At 38.6% G+C, this 20,767-nt stretch overlaps 1 protein-coding gene across 2 annotated transcripts; it reads right to left on the reverse strand.

Moving 5' to 3' along the window:
• Positions 1-43: 43 nt before the first annotated feature.
• LOC122658786 (probable protein phosphatase 2C 63) lies at positions 44-20,729 on the reverse strand. 2 transcript variants are annotated; one of them, XM_043853903.1, is made up of 6 exons: positions 20,724-20,729; positions 13,005-13,008; positions 5,258-5,531; positions 4,776-5,149; positions 2,127-2,363; positions 44-775 (listed from the first exon to the last, which is right to left on the reverse strand). In XM_043853903.1, exons 3-6 carry the CDS (start codon positions 5,511-5,513, stop codon positions 506-508), a joined length of 1,137 nt encoding a protein of 378 aa, XP_043709838.1. In that variant the 5' UTR covers positions 5,514-5,531; positions 13,005-13,008; positions 20,724-20,729; the 3' UTR covers positions 44-505. The 2 variants fall into 2 exon arrangements, with proteins under 2 accessions (XP_043709838.1, XP_043709837.1); XM_043853902.1 differs by lacking the exons at positions 13,005-13,008; positions 20,724-20,729 and having other exon boundaries at positions 5,258-5,686.
• Positions 20,730-20,767: the final 38 nt, after the last annotated feature.

Genomic DNA, 20,767 nt, shown 5'->3' on the forward strand with positions numbered 1-20,767 from the left:
GCATCCATCCAACCACCACACTGAGCTACGAGGAAGAGGCTATGCAATGTGAACAATCACAAAAAATCAAAATTTCATAGTAACAACAATCTAAGTAAATGAAAAGAATACAAAAGTCAACTCTTTGAACAGTTCATGCCTACTGCAGTACTGCCACTCTTCCCCCCTTCACTCAAAAACGGAAGAAAACTGCTCCAAATGACTGCTACCAAGAACCTGAACAAATCCTGGAACTGAGGTTGGAACTCAGAACTGAGATTTGGAAAGTCACATGGCAGCTTGGATTTATCACCAATCTCTCCCCGACTCTGTTTATGTACACCATCCCTAACTGTATTGTTTCTTATTGGACTTCTGTCTTCGTCCCGCCTTGGACACCCATGGTTCCTATTTATAAAATTTACATGCTTGTATCTTTTGAATTATTGATCTTTTTTTGTTTAATAAATTTGCAAAGGCAACTGGTCAGTAACTCGGTGTGCATCCTTCAGCTTGACAGGATCGCTCAAGATAAAGTGTGGATGTGCTCTTCTTCTGCGTCATCTGTGTTGAGAGAGAAGATGTCAACTGGAGCAGAGGTGCAATCAACAGTACTGTTCTTGAATCTACCACTAGAAGAGCCTTGAATGTGATCAATATAAATCACGATCACAGTGATATCATCATGGAAATGCCGTCTGACTCCTTTCTCTATCCTCATAATGTCATCATATCTCATCTCCCTCTTCCTTGCAGCCTCCTGAAGGGCAGCACTCACTAATCGCTTTGCTATTCCCTGACAAAGAATGCACCACAAAAAACTTTGAGCCATGAATGTCTTGTCAAAGAACTCCAGAAATGAGTAACAAAGACAGTACAGAATCATGAAGAAGCAACCAGCTCAATATGAAGGTGGTTTGCAGAGCAAAATTGAGGAGTTAAGATGTTCCATCTCATATCCGCAGAGTTGTCAAAGGCTCATGCTTGGATTGGGCTATTGTAGGCATAGTTCAAGAACTCGCCGAGATCTCGGTAATCTCTTTTTAAAAAAAGCGAGATGAGACTTGAGGCGAAATGAAATATTACCCCAACTCGGTCGGTTTGACCAAGACTTGGACCAAACTCACCTTTATAATGTACATATCTAGACCGAGACAGTCGACTGTCTCGGTGAACTTGACAGAGAAGTGTGCATTTGACCTGAATTTTGAGGAATTTTTATGGTAGTTTATGATAAGAGATATATGTAATATGTTAAGATTCATGTATTGTACACTTTTACATTTGTAATGTTTATTTAAGATATTTTATATTAATTGTATGATTTGATTGCTTTCAATTACTAAATTATGTTTAGAATAGGGCCTATTAATACGTCGTCGCCTACCAACCTAGGGTCCAAAGTGAAACTCCTATTTGGACTTTGTTTTTGCAAAATCTGATAGTGTCATTGTGTTTAAATGGACTAATATAGGCTGAGTACAAAGTTGCAGGCCCAAACTAAGTTTAAAACCCACCGAAACCAGTCTTCGAGTTCCAAAAAAAAATTTTACACCAACTCCCCGAGATCTCTGCACAACTCGGTTTTTCGGCTGGATGAAACCTGTACCGAAACCGAGTTCTTGAACCTTGATTGTAGGGTCCAGGCTAAAAGTTAGTGAGCCACTCTACTTGCACATAAGCTTCTCCCATAGGATAAACTTGTATAAGATTCTGCATACCTTTTCCTGTATGAACCAAGTCTATGTGGGGACTAAGCTCAGAACAAGGATTTACAACTCAGAATCCAGGACTAAGCCGATCCAGGCTGAGTATCAATGGTAAACAGAACGGGCAGCGAATTGATTGGGGTCCACCACTACTAAGTAGACTCAACAGAGTTTCCTTATCTGATCAAAATACGTAAAACAATGGCCCAGACTGGCCCAATGCTCCACGAGACAACAGTATCAGCCCACAGGACAACAATATCAGTACAAGCTAATCTTGAACATGCTGACAAGGAAAGCCTTTAAACCAGCCCCGCATACTGAACAATTTATCCCAGTGATTGCACAAATATGAAATAGCAATCAAAGAGTGGTAATGGAAATGCTAAGTTGTTCAACAGAAAAATGATGATGGTAAGGTAGTAATGCAGTACTTACAGCTCTTGGGTTGTTGAACACAATTTCTACGGCTGCTTCATCACTTAGATGCTCCCACAATCCATCTGATGCGAAAATCAAGAATAAGTCATGTGGCTTTAGCTTTCTAATCTGGATTGAGGGTTCCGCTGTCATCACTGGTCGTTTAAGAGGGACTGGAAATCCAAATTGCTGGAAAAGGGGGTCCCTATTGAACTCAGGTTTTTTGAGATAGATGTCCCCAATAGATCTAGAGACCTAGAAAACAAAGAAATCATTAAAACAATATACCTCTATTTTTCATCAGACACTTTTGAATTATGAATGACATGAACAAAATAGCAGCCAACAAGAGAGAAATTAACTTCAGTATACTTCAAATGAAATTTCCCAAATGTTGTATATGAAGTCTGAGAAGAATAGATCAGAGAAGTTACAAAAGTGAATAACAATGTGTAGATAAACTACCATATCCAGGCTACAACTATGCTTGAAAGCTTTAAAGTGCATTCTAGGCCCGAAAATGAACTTCAATTGAGAGCATGCTTGTCAATCACCTTACATGATGATGAACAATATTATGACATGATAGACAATGAGATAACCGTAATCTAAAGGGTGCATATCCTGAGTAGTCTGACAGTATTTGCTTTTCATGGTCTACATGTATATATCAAGTATCATTCGCTTACAACTTTTTATTTACTTAGAAGAACATGAGTGTGACCCAAGAAGCATAACATGTGATCCCTCAAAGGATAATTTAGAAAAAAAGATAAGGAATTTGGCACCTTTTCTGCGACATTGATTTGACCCATGAGTATAATGGAATATAAGGAACCCCCTTTTTTTTTTCTTCCTTTTCCTCTTTTGTTTTTCACGAAATAGCAGATAAGGGATTTTACTATACCAAAAAGAACAAAAAGAAAAGCGGAAAGATAAAGGTACAGAACAAGATAACGTCTAAAGATGGGTTTATGTTCGAAGAGAATCATCAACAGATAGGAACAAAAAATATCTTGTTTTACAGTTCCATCCTTCATGAGCTATAAATAAATAATGGCACATCCAGCATCATTTCTTTTGAAGAGTTGAATTTCATTTCCCTATTCAAGAAAATAATTGATCATTAGTTATGACATCATCACTGCACATAAAGAGTACAACTTTTCAGCCAAGGTTTCTAGAATTATGGAGCAAGCTTCAAATGACCAACATTTTTTTTTGAGAGGGGGGGGGTGAAGCACATATTTTTCCGAGGGTTCGGAACCTAGAAGAGAAATGCTGCGGGAAGAGTTGCTGCAACCATAAAATGTGCATACAAAGTAAAGGCAGAAGCCAAAGAAAATGCTTGTGCGGTAATTGAGGCCATCATCACCATGGAAACTCACAGTTGCCCCTTTTTTTTTTTGGGGGGGGGGGGGGAGGGGGGAGTGTATTCTAGGGCCTACAAAAGGTGGAACATAAAAATAGCTAAAGGGGAAAAAAGGAAAAAGAAAAGAAAAAGTAGGAAGATATAGATTCTTCAAGAATGGTATGGACCACAATCATTCAGCACCATGGTTATAGAGCTAAAATAGGAACCTTCCCACCTGTCTTAACCATCTTACAAAATCCTTAATTTCCAAATGGTGAAAACACAAAAGGTCTTCCAAGATGGATAACTTTTCTGCTTTGTTTTCTGATAAGACAGACACTGTAAATATGTGTTTTTCTGCCTATCACATACAATTGATTTAAAGAGGAGAACCTATGATATAGACCATTAGAATCCTGTTTGAAATTATAAATTGTCATCTCAGCACCGATAAAAGTACACTGAATCCATTCTCGGTTATGCATTTGCTTTTGTGTGTATGATGCAACTTACTCTTACCAGTACCCATACAACTTTGGAAGTAAAAGATTATTTATCATAAGAAAGAACGGCTGAATGGAGCTATTAATATATGATTGTTTATAAAACTAACATATCCAAAGCATTTCTAAATACATTTCATAATCGGTAAACCGTAAATTTCTTACTGATCTTCCAAAGAATTCAATTTCAAAAGTACACTAGTAGCCATTAACTGCAAACTATGCCACAAAAGATAAATCATCGATTTGTAGAAGTATCCAGAGCAAAAAACAGGCTAGAATTGGGAAAATGAGTTAACAAGATAATAGATGACATCCTTTTATGTACCAAATTATAGATTACATGAAGCTTATACCATAAAGATAGATCCTAAATAAGGTGTTCAACACGAACCCTCAAGCTGATTCATGCTTCAGAGTTTGATGGATTTGCTATGTAACTTCAACTTTTAATTCAAACCAGTTTGAACTAGTATGGCAGATGCTACTGTGATACAGCACCATGGAATAATACAGATTCAAGCACCAATTGATTAATCTAGAGCAGAAAAAAACAATCTTAACAGCAGTAGAAATCATTTTTTGCAAGGCCATGTTTAATTTGCCTTCGAATTCAATGAGTAACTTTCAAATCAGCTTTCCTAAGACCCTCTTTCCCCAACAAAATTAAACCAATAATGATCATGATTGGTACTAGTATCAACAATCATGAATGGAGAAACAAATGGAGGGTTCGAAAAAGAGGGAATCAGAATCACACAGTGACAGCAGGAGAAACAAGAACAAGAAAGTGGAAATCATCGTTTATACCTGAATTATGCCCTTAATTCGCCAAACTCCACGACTGTTAACCACGATATGAGAATCATCAGGATGGAGCGCCTCGACCTCCTTTCTCACCTCCTCAACTGCCACATTGTGATCGGTGGACAAGCGTTCCGCCACGACGGGGATCTTCCGCCCCTCGGATGCCCTTCGCCCAAGAACGGCCCTAGAGTCCCCAAGATTGGCAACATACAGAACATCATTGGAGATGGCCCCAACCAAACAGCACGACCCCACCGACGCGATCTGCGGACGGGCCGGCCACGAACGCTTCACCAGATGCAAGAATTCCTCCTCGGTGGCATCAAACGCTTTCTTTATGACATCCGCGGATAATCCTCCTTGTTCCGTGGCAAACTCTGTACAGGAACTTAATTTAGTAAATTGTCGTAACCAGTAGGAAAGAGATCAAAAAGGGAAATAAAACAGGATGAAGAAAATAAAGATTGGGGAGGTAACTCCGTTACTTTGAAGATGAGGAAAGAGGTGGCCGTTGATGAAGCGAGAGGCTTCGGGGCCACCGTGGCCGTCGTAGACGCCAACGTAAGTGGCGAAAGGAGAGGTAAAAACTTGGCTTTGATCTTCAAGGGATGAGTTAGCTTGAACGACTGCGATCGAGAAGTCACCGGAGGCATGCGGTTTCAAGTCCATGTGCCAGAGAAGTCCGTCCCCTCCTCTTCGGCCGAAGCATCGCTCCAGTGGTCTGTAACACGAGCGCAGCATCTCCTTCTGCTTCTCTCTCTCTGTAGAATTGCTTAGATAGAGAAGATTCTCAGTTTCTCGATTGCTTGAAAGCTACGCACGGCTTTGCGTCTGTAAACTTAGAAGCCAGAAGGCGAAGGAGAGGACAAGGAGTTATTGGAAAACCGAGTGAGAGATGACCCTGCTGTTAATGTTGTGTTGGGTATAAAGTGTTTGTGTAAAAGCCGTATCGAAGCCGCGTAGTCTATCAGACGAAGACGAGTGCCCACTACTAATACGCGTGAACTGTCAACAGCCAACAACTCCTTCTCACCCTCCCTGTCTCTTTCCTTATCGCCATTTCACAACCGTGTAGATGATCTTATCTTTAGTGGGGTTATTACATGGAACAAATAAAAATGTCGTAAATTATTTTCGCTAAAATATAACATGTGATGAAGACATCTGGTTTTTAATTTTTCATTACCAAAAGAAAAATGAAGACATCTGATATGTTACCGTGCATATCTTTAAAGCAACAAGATAAGCGATAAGCTAAGAACAATCGTACATATGTACATATATATAGTCCCCAAATGTTCAATGTGCCAACGTCCAGACACATGAGGTGGGTGAAATGATCACTATACCCCTTGAATGGTAGGTTTATGTGGGTGGGATGGGCATACTAGGGTTTTGGTATATTCCAAAATATCCCCCGGATATCTTTTCTCGCCCTCTCCTACCCCCGTGGGGAATGGATCCTTGGGTGGAGAGAAATCCGGTCTTTTTATTTTGGGTTAAAATTTTCTCCTGTGTTTCTTTGATTTTTTTTTTTCAAAATTAAAAAAAAAAAAAATTTGATTTCAAATGGAACTCGTCTTCAAATTTCAAAGCTACAAATGATGATGAGCTTCATTCTTGGCTCTTCTCGTTATTTCCTCCGTTTCGAAAGAAAGTTTGAAAATTGAAAATAACAGGTCTTTGCCATTGTTGTGTTAGGAGGTCTTCGGAGTCTTATGTGAGAATACATACATTTATTTGGTCTTCACGGTGTGACGTGCAGGAAGTCCGTGGTTGTGTTTGACGAATTTGGATCCGCTAATTTCCGCGAAAATCACCAAGTTGGAAAAAGTATTCCCAGGGGTTACTTTCGATCAAGAAGCTGTTGTACGGTTTTACCTACTGAGTCTGTGATATATTTATTTATTTGGGTGCAAATGTCACCCTTAGTTGGAAAATCGGGTTTTGATTGGGGAAATTGTAGTCAAGTCAAAATTTTGAAAACCTGGTTAAAAGTCATGTAGATTAGATCAGAGTAAAAAATGACAAGACTAAGTCATAAATGGTCCGAGTCAAATATGATTTGATATGTTTTTATTCGAGGTCATGACAAAATCGATGAATTTAATCATTTTTAAAAAAATTATAAGATTAGTTCACGTAAAAACGGAGTTAACTAAATAGTAAATCCATAATCTAAAACAATAAAAAAACCTCAACTCCTCGACTCCCTTCTCTTGTTCAATGGTATAAACTCCAAATGCATTGATATGTGATTACTTGATTTTTCCCCCATATTTTCTGTATTTTTATGATTTTTTATTAATTTATACATATTTATTGTATTATAAAATAAAAAAAAACGTGACTTTGTCATGACTGGGTTTGACAAGGTCGAGTCACCAGGTTTTTCAAGAAGACGAGTCGAGTCAGAAAACCTAGTTTTCTAACAATGATGTCATCTTGAATTAAGGGGTCATATCATTTTTTTAAATTACCTTTGATTTATTCTCAAAAGTTATTTAATGGGCAAGATATCGCTATTGAGGGCACACATAGGGACATTAAAATAGATGCGATTTTTTTATTTCATCGGTTAGAGCGGTACTTTCATGCCATCCCGTGTTTGGCATAGGTGCCACTCGACCATGTAGGGTAATATTTATGGATTAATGAGAGTGCACGCAAGGGGCATCAAATGGAAGAGATTTTTTATTTGACTGACGGAGGGTGGTAAATTCGAGCATGCATGAGTCTAGACACAGATTCCACGCAACCTAGTAGGGATCGTTTCCCTAATATTTAATACAGACATTAAAAAGGGGTCGTTACTAGGCTACATGACCTATTACCGTGAAAAAAAACACTAGGCTACGTGGCCCTTGCACTAACGTAGGGCCAGTGGGAGCACGAGCAAGAGCATCAACTAGGGGGAATTTCATTTTGTTGGGGATGAGGCCATGGTTTTAGTTCACGATATTAGATTGGATATTAGTCACCTTCAAAATTGATACAAATAGGCACAAATCATCAATGTCATATAGTTTTGCCTTTGGTTTTCCTAAAAAAAAAAAGGTTTTTGGTTATTTTACCGTCGGTATGTATTGTTTCACCGATTGAATATAGGTACGGTATCAGGATCGATGGCTAGAGATACTGATACAAATCACTTGATATAGTCAATCCGATACTGATACCTCAAACCACAAGTAAGATGGTCATTTTAGGGGGTTGTGTCTAGGCATAGGCTACACGTGACCAGGCAGCGTTATTTTTCCTTTAAAAAAACTAAAAATTATATAACGTAATATTTATGTAAAATGATAGGATTCACCCTTATTGAGAAGAAAAATCATATTATATTAAAAAAGACCCCCCCAAAAAAATACAATTTTTTTTTCACTAACCTAGGTTAGAATAAGATTTTTCGAATTTTAAAAGAAGAATTATTATTGTCACAATTATCTATTATTTTTCTAAAGGGAGAGGGTTCCTTATACTGCCAATTGCAATTTCATGCAAATTGGGGAACCTTTTTTGGAATCTGACAATAAGGGAGAGACATTTATGACATTTCAACCCCTCACATGACTGGTGTGATATGTGAGGGAGTGTGCAATTTCATTTTTGAGCCGCCATTGTGCAAACTTTTTCCCTTTTCTATAGTCACAAAACATCTATTCTACTATAGGACATGATATATCCATATCTACAAAAAAAATAAAATGTTATATGCGGCGTGCAACCCCTACACTCAAACACAGAACCTCGCAAAATGAGGTTCGATTACGGTTCTAATTTGGTTTTCCTATACGGTTCCAATTCGGTTCTTCAATAAGGTTCCATTCTGCTAGGTTGTCGATTGTTGTTGCCTTGCTGTGTTCTCAAGAAACCCATTTGTATAAATAAAATGCTCACAAAACCTTAAGGTATTAGAAATATCAATAAATAAATAAGAATCCCAAGTGAGTTTTCTACTTTCAAATCTTATCTTTGAGCTTCCCTATCACTAGAGTCAGAGAAACACATCACAATTATAGTTCCAAAATGAAAGGCAACACCATTTTGAAAAACAAAACTATTAAGTTTTGGATTGAAGTGTGATATTCAATTCGATTTCGGTTCAAATTGGTGATTTATGAACTAAAACTGTAATCAACCGAACCAAATTAAATGCTCATATATTAAAATCGGATCAAACCAAATTTATTCGCTTCGGTTCGTTTCACTTAATTCGACTAAAAATAACGCCATCCCTATGGAGCCTACATGGTCAGAATATATAGTGAGTCAGCATGGACCCCATTGTTCATTACTCCCATTACATTATTTTTCTTCGTAAGATATGACAATCCACCATAATTCTTAACGTGTGGCTTATTGCTATTTCCCGTTTTTCTGGGTTGGGACCCGATCTCATATTTCTAATTTTCTATTGACCTTAAAAATTTATTGTTGACTTATTGACCATATCATTATATAATGTTTTTTAAAAAATTGAATTTTCATCATCCAGGGGAAAAAAAAATCTCTTCATGTATGGGGTCTATGCTTCGATTCGATTCACCATATATTATGAGATTCTGTTATAAGAGGCATATACTGTAAGACAAAGCAGATATACGAGAAATAGAGAAATACCCGTTATCGCACACCGATTGCGAGTGAAACGAACCGAGAAAGGAAGAAGCACGGACAATCGAGTTGAGTCGATCTCGAAGATACTTTCCTTAAGGATTTAGATGCCCCCTCTTACGCACGGGGTTGACCTTGCACCTTACCCTCCAAGATAAATACAACTCCTAAACGTATAGGTTGCAGAACCTAATACGAGTACCAGGGATATCAAACGGCTATACGACCCTCTTAATACTTAAACAAAAATACAGTATCTGTCTCTGGAACGGACTGTGGCAGGGACAATACGTCTCTGTTTTCTATTTCAAAAACAGGCATGACATGGTGTATATATATAATACTGGAGTACCCTTTCATGAAGGGATACATCCGTATGAATACAGGTGATATACGTATAGGGGTGTACCCTTTCATGAAGGGATACATCCGTATGAATACAGGTGATATACGTACAGGGGTGTACCCTTTCATGGGAGGTGTGACCGTATGTATACCTCCACGTACAGGGAGGGGGTGTAACTATTCATATATATGTACGAATAGACAAGTGTGGTTCAACCGTATGGATGAACCAAATCGAGTTTTAAACAAAACATTAAAACTCCTATAAGGTTTTGTCCACACCCACCCCGACCCTGACCCCGACCCCGACCTCGGCCTCGGCCACGGCCCGGCCCGGCTCGGCTCGGCTCGGCGCGCGCGCGCGATTCAAAAGCACCCCAAGGACCCCCCCACACACTAGAGAGTAGGGTGTCTTCCTCTCCAAAAGGCTCACACCTTAAGGAAACAATCCTATATATATACCCTCAAGTAACTCTCCCACAACCAATGTGGGACTATTCTTGAGCTCAATTCTAGCCTCTTGCACACAAGAGAGTACAACCAATTTCAAACAAAATAGAGGAGGGAAACAAAAAGGAGGGAATGAAACAAAACACAATTTTGAAACTTTGACACACACTTGAAAAGGTGCTTTTGAAACAAGTGCTTTGACCCAAAAGTGCTTCTATAAAATAATAATACAACAATTCCCCACAAGTTTCAAAATAGTGATACATATCGAGTGATAAGTATATTAGACATAGTAGGACACATCGTTGCGGTGTCTTCAGGACTTGAACCTACACTAGGTCCGATGAACTACGCCCTGAGTACAGTGAAGTCGACTTCTTGAACCTTTCCTCATCGGTGTAGCCGACTAGTTCACCACCACATCCTACTAGTTGACCGTTTGTGATATCCCTTTTATAAAGATGGACATTTTTAACTGGCCTTGTCCCCCTATCCTGGTCTCATAGATGTTTAGAGAATTCGCCTATAAAATTCTCATCGGTGAGACGGCCTCACCTCCTACATCTATTTAGGTCAGTCCATAGTGTGCACCACAGTTAACACACCCCCACTTTACATGAGATCCGACTAGATTAAGAGTCTATAAGACTCATCCTCCTTCCTTTGTGGTGGTACTACTTTTCCTATCTACCTAGAATGAGCAAAAATGTAGTAGTACTAGACGTGTCATCTAGTGATTTCGTTTGTACCCTTTGAACCTAATTCGGGAATTTACCTCTTCACATAGGTTGGGTGTCCATCACATGACCTATATCACGGCCTTAAGCTCATTCCCTTAGATGAATCATGAATTATTTTTGTAGGCAACGGTTTGTGAAAACATCGCTAAGTTGCTTCTGATTTCACAAAATCAATAGCTATTGTTCCTTCATTAATATCTGCCGTACAAAATTATGTCTTAGGCGGATGTGGCGCTTCTTTCCATTGTACATTTTATTCTTAGCTTTAGCTATTGCCGCTTGATTATCACAATGAAGTGATATCGAAGGCAATGGTTTTGCCACAATGGAATATCTCGCCATCAAAGTTACGAGCCACCGCTGTTCCGCCTTTTCCAAAGCTATAAACTCGGCTTCCATGGTGGATCCTGTACCCCAGGATTGCTTTACCGATTTCCACGAAATCGCTCCACCGCCTAGTGTGAAAACATATCCACTAGTTGCTAATGTTTCCTTGGTATCGAAATCCAATTAGCATCACAATAGCCCTCTAACTTGGTCTTCCCTGTAGTGAAGGCCATAGGCTATCGTTCCTTTAAATATCGCAATAATCTTGTCATAGCATGCCAATGCTCTATACTTGGATTATGAGTGTATTGACTCAATTTCCCAACGCTAAAGCGATATACAGTGCAGTGCGAGTTCATTAGATATGTAATGAACCAATGATTTGTGAGTATTTCTTTTGAGAGACGAGTTCCCCAAATTCTTTTGTAAAAACAATTAATGTCCAAAGGTGTTTTAACCGATGATAAATCATTATAACCATACTTCTTTAGTATGGTTTCAACATAATGGGATTGGGATAATATAATCTCTTTTTCTTTTCTGATGATCTTAATTTCAAGAATTACATCAGCCTCCCCCATGTCCTTTGTATCAAACTTAGACATTAAGAAACCTTTAGTTTGCTTTACAATGTCTAAACTCGTTCCCATTATCAACATGTCATCTACATAAAGTACGATGAACACACCTTTGCCTTTATTGAACTTACTATACAAGCACCTATCAGCATCATTTATGAGAAAACCATTCGATACAAGTACCGAATCAAGTTTTTCATGCCATTTTGGAGCTTGTTTGAGTCCATAAAGTGATCTAACCAACTTACATACCTTGTGTTCTTGTCCAGGCACAACATAACCTTCAGGTTGCTTAATGTATATTTCTTCTACCAAGTCGCCATTTAGAAACGCTGTTTTCACGTCCATTTGGTGTATAACCAAATTATACATAGATGCATACCATCATTACTCGTATAGTAGTTATTCTTGCTACTTGGAGCAAATGTGTCAAAGTAATCTATATTCTTCTTTTGTCTAAAGCCTTTTACTACTAACCGGGCTTTAAACTTATCTAGTGATCCATCTGGTTTCAATTTCTTTCGAAATATCCACTTAGTGTCCAACAATTTGGAACCTTTAGGTAAGTCAACTAATATCCATGTGTGATTGGCTAAAATGGAATCTAGTTCACTTTTGATGGCCTCTTTTCAAAACACGGCATCTAAAGATGTCACCGCTTCTTTATACGATAAAGGATCATTGTCTAAAAGATAGACAACCCAATCACCATCCGAAAAAGTAGCTTTCTTTTGCCTTTTACTCTTCCGTAATTGACTTGAATCACTAGATATAGGTTCAATATTCTTTGACACTTCTTGGCCAAAAGATGATACACTACTATCAACCTTCCTTTCTAATAGGTTAGACTTAAGAGGAAATACATTCTCAAAGAATTCTGCATCCCTTGACTCAATGATATCATTTTCGTCAAACACATCATCTATGGTTTTAATAACCATAAATCGATATGCAGATCTTGTGAGCTGCATATCCAACAAAAACACAATCACATGTCTTTGGTCCTAGTTTCCTTTTCTTTGGTTCGGTATAGCCACTTTGGCTAGACAACCCCATACCCTTAAATGCTTTATGGTAGGTTTTCTTCCATACCATAATTCAAAGGGTAACAATCCGGTTTTCTTGTGCGGAACTCTATTTAAAATATAACATGCCGATAACATGGCATCCCCCACATGTCTAGGGGTAACCCTGAGCTTATGAGCATTGAATTCATCATTTCCTTCAATGTTCGATTCTTCCTTTCTGCCACCCCATTAGACTCAAGGTTGATAAGGGCGGTGGTCTCATGAATAACACCATGGTCCTCACAAACGAGAAAGATTAGAGTATTGTTCCTCTATCGTTCTAAGCCTTTTCACTTTCCTCCCTAATTGATTTTCCACCTGCCTTAGAGGATATAAAAGCATTACTTGCTTCATCCTTGGACTTAAGAAGGTAAACCATGGTAAATCTAGAGTGGTCATCTATGAATGTAACAACATATTTTTACCTCCTCTAGATTCAAGTGACTTATAGTCACAAAGATCACTATGCACCAAATCAAGAAGGCCACTTTGTCGTTCCATTGACCTATGTGGTCTTTTAGTGAATTTGCCTCCACACATGTGGGGCACTTTGTCAATGGTTGCTTAATATGATTGTCTATTAAGCCTTTCTTATGCATATAAGAAATATAAGATGCATTGCGATGACCTAATCTACCATGCCATAAATCATAATAATCAATAAAGTAAGCGGAAGAAGCACTAGGCTTTTCTTTTATTATCTCGAAAACACTTAGTACAAATAAACCATCGCTAAGATACCCCTTGCCCACAAATACATCATTTTTCGAACTACAGTTGTCATCGGACTCAAAAAGTAACTTCATTCTCGCCTTGTTGAGAAGCGGCCCCTGAAATAAGATTGCGTCTTATTTACGGCACATGCAGACATTGTCCAAAACAAGTGTCTTTCCTGAAAAGAGCTTCAAAGTAATTTTCCTTTCCGATAACCTTGGTTGATGAGAGTTGCCCATATAGACCTTATCATCTAAAATAGAATAACTCAAAAAGAGTTTCGGTCCCCAAGATGTGCCTCGTGCTTTGTGTCTATTATCCGATCATTTGGTTTTTCAACCAAAAATACTTGATTATCATTGCTGCAAAGATTTCCTCTTAACAAGATTGACTTTTGCCTTATACGGCAAAACCTTCTTCTTGTTCTATGAGTCTTTCTTGAAGTGACCCGCTTGCACACATGAAGCAATTTTCTTTCTTCCTCTTTGAGTTTGAACTTTTACGAGCAGGATTGCCTTTCCTCTTAAGATTTGGTTTCTTCTCTGTTTCACGGATGGGCATTGGATCGAATGTATCCAATGGGCTTTTCACCTTTGTCTTTAATGCGGTTCCGTTCCTCTATTTTGATGCGAACTACCACACGATCAAAAGACCAGTCCTTCCTCTTGTGTTTCATTGTAGTTTTGAAATCCTTCCAAGAGTCGGGTAGTTTATCAATTAAAGAACTCGTGACAAACAGATCCGGTAAAATCATGTTCTCTTTAGCCAAATTCCCAACCATAACTGGAATCTGTCTACTTGAGAAGAGATGGTTTCACCTTGATCATCCGGAAGTTGAGAAAATTTGACACCACATACTTCTTTAAGCCAGCATCTTCCAGTATATTTGTTGACCAAAGCAATCCAAATCATGTAGGCATGATCAAAGGAATTGTAAACATTATACAATTCATTCGATAGAGCATTGAGAATCCTGTTCTTGCATTGAAAATCTGCTTCGATCCAAGCAAGCCTCTTCATATCGAGATCAATATCCTCACTATCAGGAGGCTTGGGATCGATCAATGCAACGCCACCCCTATTTGCGTTAATGCAAATAGCATCATCTGCTTCCACCGTTTAAAATTCTGCCCGTGAACTGTGCTATCTTATCAAACTCGAGACTATTCTCGGTTTCTCCATACTTGGTTGTATGGTAGCGCAGATTTTGGGCAGCGCAGCGATAGGGGAAGGTCCACAGAGATAGTATCCACAGTATTATTCCCAGCCATAGTCTTACACAAAAATAAGCCAAATAAGCTCTAAATCCTTAAGATTGTTATAAGAGGCATATACTGTAAGACAAAGCAGATATACAGAAATAGAGAAATACCTGTTATCGCACACCAGTTGCAGAGTGAAACGAACCAGAAAGGAAGAAGCACGGACAATCGAGTTGAGTCGTATCTGTAAGATACTTTCCTTAAGGATTTAGATGCCCCTACTCGCAGACGGGTTGACCTTGCACCTTACCCTCCAAGATAAATACAACTCCTAAACGTATAGGTTGCGAGAACCTAATACGAGTACCAGGGATATCAAACGGCTATACGACCCTCTTAATACTTAAACAAAAATACAGTATCTGTCTCTGGAACGGACTGTGGCAGGGACAATACGTCTCTATACATCCGTATGAATACAGATGATATACGTACAGGGAGGGGGTGTAACTATTCATATATATGTACGAATAGACAAGTGTGGTTCAACCGTATGGATGAACCAAATCGAGTTTTAAACAAAACATTAAAACTCCTATAAGGTTTTGTCCACACCCACACCCACACCCACACCCCGACCCCGACCCGACCTCGGCCTCGGCCACGGCCCGGCCCGGCCTCGGCTCGGCTCGGCTGCAGCGATTCAAAAGCACCCCAAGGACCCCCCACACACTAGAGAGTAGGGTGTCTTCTCTCCAAAAGGCTCACACCTTAAGGAAACAATCCTATATATATACCCTCAAGTAACTCTCCCACAACCAATGTGGGACTATTCTTGAGCTCAATTCTACCTCTTGCACACAAGAGAGTACAACCAATTTCAAACAAAATAGAGGAGGAAACAAAAAGGAGGGAATGAAACAAAACACAATTTTGAAACTTTGACACACACTTGAAAAGGTGCTTTTTGAAACAAGTGCTTTGACCCAAAAGTGCTTCTATAAAATAATAATACAACAGATTCCAATGGCAGATTTCTCTTTATCATAAATGAAATAAATTTTATTTTTCTACTGGAAAATCCAAGAATTTTGTGAAATTGTTGTAGTTACTTCCTTAATTTTTGTTTCTTTCTAAAATATAAATTAAATTTAGGCTCAGATTCTTGTACTATCTGAACCGCACAGATGGAATCCAAGAGAAGTGAATCCCACATCCTGATTCCATTTATGCGGCTACAATAGCCTGAGCTGCACTCAAACAAAATAAGGAGGCAGAGTAAGCCACCAAAAATGGGAAAGTCCCAAAGATGAGCTTCTCTAGTCTCTATTAAGAGTCCAAGTAGACTTTGTAATGTTATATTCCAATAGAAAAGAATAAGGCATATCAAATCCGAAAAAGATAGAAAAGAATAATTACGGGGGCATGTATCTGATTATGCAACCACATGGTATAGTTATCCAAAATTTTTAAACACAAATCATCTAAATTATTATCTAATCATGAGTTGATCTATATGGCATGTTAGGAAAAGATCATACTATTTAAATATGCACTAAATTTGACATGTATCCTATTGAAAGGATTCCCTACCTATATATAAATAGGAGAAAAATTCTCTGCATGGGATGCAGGGGCCACGCCCAGACACATTGGGGGGGTGGGGGAGGGAGGAAATGATCGCTTTGCCCCCATGAATGGCGGAATTTCTGTCTCTCAATGTGCCAGTGTATGTTCTCAATGGTTGTTGTGCGCACGTAGCCCCTATGCTCCCATGCAGAGAATGGTTCCCCATATAACTATATCCAACCATCATAGTACTAAATGATAAGTCCACGGCTGAAAAAGGGATAAGGCCTAAGACAGTAAAATACCATAGTATGCTCATTTTAGATCGAAATTAACTTGCTAAATAAAACTTGAAGCTCGTATGATGCTTTTTAAATACTCTTATGTATTGTATAAATAAAATGAGAAACCTCTAAAAATATGTATTCTAGGCTTTCTGGCACCCAGTGCTTTATTTGATCTAAACGAGTTGTATAACTTATGCTCCATTTAGTTAGAACAAGGGTGGAAGTAAAGTAAAAATTAACGAACTATCGATCAAAAAAAAAAAAAAAAAGAACAAATTATCATTACTTCAGTTCCAGGCAAACTCCCATTAGAAAAAAATTTTCTCTTTTTTTTCCCCTTTCATTCCATCTCACTCAAGGTTTAAGAAGCGGCATCGAATTGACCAAGTACGTTCCGAATTCCAGCTTATCTAGAATGGTTGAACCATGCTGACTGTGCAAATGAAATTTTGGTTTCATTTTAATTTAAAAAAAATATTTTATTTTTTGGTAAACATAAGAGATGCATGGTGTCTATAATCATGACAAAGGAGATCAGTCCGTTCAATTACCTTTGGATTAGATTATCCTCCCTCAAATTTGATCTCTTGTTTCATAGACATAATATTAGGAATTGGTGTTGAATCGATCATATCAGTGGATCCGTATCGATATTAGTCATGATTGATATCAATACCTAACCAATACTTTCTTAGCTCGATGGCAAACAATATTATCATCGATACCGTGAACTAAATCCATGTATATAGATTCTCCAATCTTCAATCATGGATGATTTGACGATTCAAACAATCATCCCAATAGTCAATAGTCCCTTGCTTTAGTGGCTGGCTACATCATGATGTATTGCAAAGGTCTCTCGATCTCATGGTGTATCGCAAAGTTCTCGGGTTCAAGATTGTCCTGCAACAAAGTGTATGGCTTTGGTGTGGCTGCGGCACATGCTTGTTACTTACTCTAGTATGGTGATAGACGTTGCTAGTCGATGGTTGATGCCAAAGGGTCGGTTTTGCTCTTCCTATATCTATTTTTCTTGGGTAGAACTATGGAAGGATTGTCCCCATGTCATTATATAGGCTGTTTTGATGCTCCTTCCTAGTGAGGAAAAAAAAAATGAGGGTTTTGGGATTTTATGGTTCTTATAATTGCAAATGAAGTTGTGAGGAAGGACATACATAGTTTAGGTCTTATAACAAGTATGACCTCGGATAGAGCCTATTGGAGGACAAAGATCTATGTAGCAGACCCCATTGAAACTTATCTTTGTATCAAACCCTAGTCCATTAGCTTAATGAAAGCAAGAATTTGTAAATTTATACTTAGGCAAAGTCTAGATGTCACAAAAGTTTGTAAATTTTCTTTACCATAATGCTATGTGGTGATATATTTTTTTTTCAAAGCAAAAAAGGATCTATATAAGGATTAGGCTCGACCCTAACTCACCGGTTAATGACCGAAACCAGACCGATTGATAAGTAAATGGGCCGGGTCAAGACTAGACCAATTATTATTCGATTGTTTCCTATTCATACCTGGTCTATGAGGCTAGATTAACATGGTTGGTAGCGGTCCAGGACTTAATTTGGTGGGAACCGATTAGACCAGCCAAGACCGACTGATTGACACCCTTAGATCCATGTACCTTAGAGAACTTTCATTAGATTTGATCTCACAATCTTTATACCCTGAGATGAGTTTATTACATGGGCTTGTTTGATCAAGACTGGTCTTGCTTCTTGAGGTTGAAATGGGCTTGGGCCTTGCTTGTGATATCCCAAACCAATCTGGGCCCTCGACAACGTTGGAATTGGTGGTTGCTCAATCCAGGGCCCTCGACAACTTACTGAAGGAAGAAGCAAAAGATATTAGACATTTGAATTCGTTTCTGTCAAAAAAGTAAAAGCGAGTGGAAATTTCTGAACCGGCCAATTATCTTTAGAAAATGGAAATGCCTTTTAAGGATTGCTCCACTTTTAAAGGAAAAAACATGGACCGTACGCGCTTGTGGGCCTGTGAGCCGGATCCAGATCCTCCATTGCCGAGCTGTTTGGCAGGATCGTGCTGCCAAGACTCAATGAGGGGCGTAATGATCGCCTTACCCCCACTCGGGCAAAGGTAAGGGGGTCCTTGCGTTCCTCATTGTGTCTTGGCAGCACGGTCCTGTCGGGCAGCTCGGCAGTAGAGGATCCAAATTGCTGTGAGCCGTGTGGGTCATCACCCATAACTCTATTAGATTTGACCATTTGGGGCTCCAAGTAGTCTGATGCGCCACTTTGCCGTAGACTCTGGATCCTCTATCTAGGAGACTGGAATGCACATTTCCGGGATTTTGCAAAATAAAATTTCAACTTTAACAGCTTAGGCTCCGTTTGGTTGCAGAGGAAATTTAAGAGGAGGAAAATAAAAAATTTCAAATAAAAACAAGAAATATCTGTAATCATCATGCAATGTGATTATTCATTATTGTATAAACTACTTAAATTTCTTATCAAACAAACTGTTGATCAAATGGAATCCATCACAGGTACTTAAAAAACTCTAATTGGACAATTAAACCCCTATAGAGTTGGTTATGGATTTGAAATAAAATTCTAAAATATAGAGATTGGGGGTCGAGTCTATGGTACAACACCTTGTTGGAAATGGAATGCCAACAAGACTATGGCTAGATAAGTGATATCCCATAGTGTGCTGATTTGTAGAGGTGGAGAGATTGTATCCAGTTTGATGCTTGATATTCTTCAAGTTGATGATTGAAGAATATCAAAATTTCCACTCCTATGTGAGGAATTGAAGGAAATTGGAGCGGACAGCGAATTGAAGGTGATAATTATTCCTCTTAGGTTACTCAAATCTCAAAAAAAATTTCTTGAACTTTTTCCTCTAAAGAGAACCCTTGCTTTTCATTGTGATGGTTCTATTGTCCAATATAAATTAAGCTTGTAATGATGGGTTGACCAATGATGAGTTCGCTACTCCAACTTTTTTTGTTCTGTTTGGACGGAGTCGTCCATACTTTATGGAGATGATGACCATTTACCGATGGTATCTTATGTGGATAAGAATATTTAGAAGATTAATTGCTATTAGATTTGAATCTGGATCAGCTACCCAAATGGGGAGAGGTGGGGACAGATCTGAACTCGATTTAAAGTTAGCTATATATTCACATTTTGAAGAGGAAAGTGCAAGATCCTTAGGTAGTGCCAACATATTTGACTATTTGGTGAGTGTCATTTTACATTTGGTTGACAAACTGTTGTTGTCTCTTTCAGAATGTTTGGTAGTTGTAGATTGTGATTTGTCAAAAAGAATATTGTAGGATTACAAAAAAAAAATTTGTTTGGACTTTGGATCCCTATTATCAATTCTTATTTTTTCATGTCTATGATAGAGTAAAAAATAGTGAGGGATTCATCAAGCAGGCAATCAAGTGTATGAAAAATAATTTTAAATAATATATTTTTAACCTCCACAACAATAGTAGCGATACAAACAAAGCAATGCAAATAAAAAGTACTCTAGAAGATTCTTATGATGCTGTCAAATCTCAAAATTATTAAGGAAAATGTGTACGTACTGCTCAGGGCATAGCCTTCCTTAGCATCCCCTCCTCTACTGTTGCTCGGTAGGATCATGCTGTCAAGACACGACGAGGGGTGCAATGACTGCCTTATCCATAGTTGGGCAAGGTATTCAGGCAAGGGTAAGACGGTCATTGTGCACTTCATCATGTCTTGGCAGTACAGTCCTGCTGGGCAGCTCAATAATAGAGGATCCAAATTGCTCTTTCCCTCTCCTATCATCAAATGACCTTTTTGCCCCCAGATATAGGGGCCCTCATTGGAAACACCTTCCCCAATTATTATAATAAGAATAAGACCTAGCATAAGAGATCATGGGAAGCACTACACGAACGAAACGTACTACAATTGAGTGAAGCTTTGAAAAAGAAAACCACAACCCAACAAACTCTTTCTTTCTGACCATGGAAGGAGCACTACACGACAGAAACTACAGTTGAAGCTTGAAAGAGAAAACTACAACCCAACAACCTCTTTCTCTCTCTATATATACGTAAGCAACCCATCTCCTCTCC

The sequence above is a fragment of the Telopea speciosissima genome, chromosome 4, assembly GCF_018873765.1.
Source record: "Telopea speciosissima isolate NSW1024214 ecotype Mountain lineage chromosome 4, Tspe_v1, whole genome shotgun sequence".
Lineage (NCBI taxonomy): Eukaryota > Viridiplantae > Streptophyta > Magnoliopsida > Proteales > Proteaceae > Telopea > Telopea speciosissima.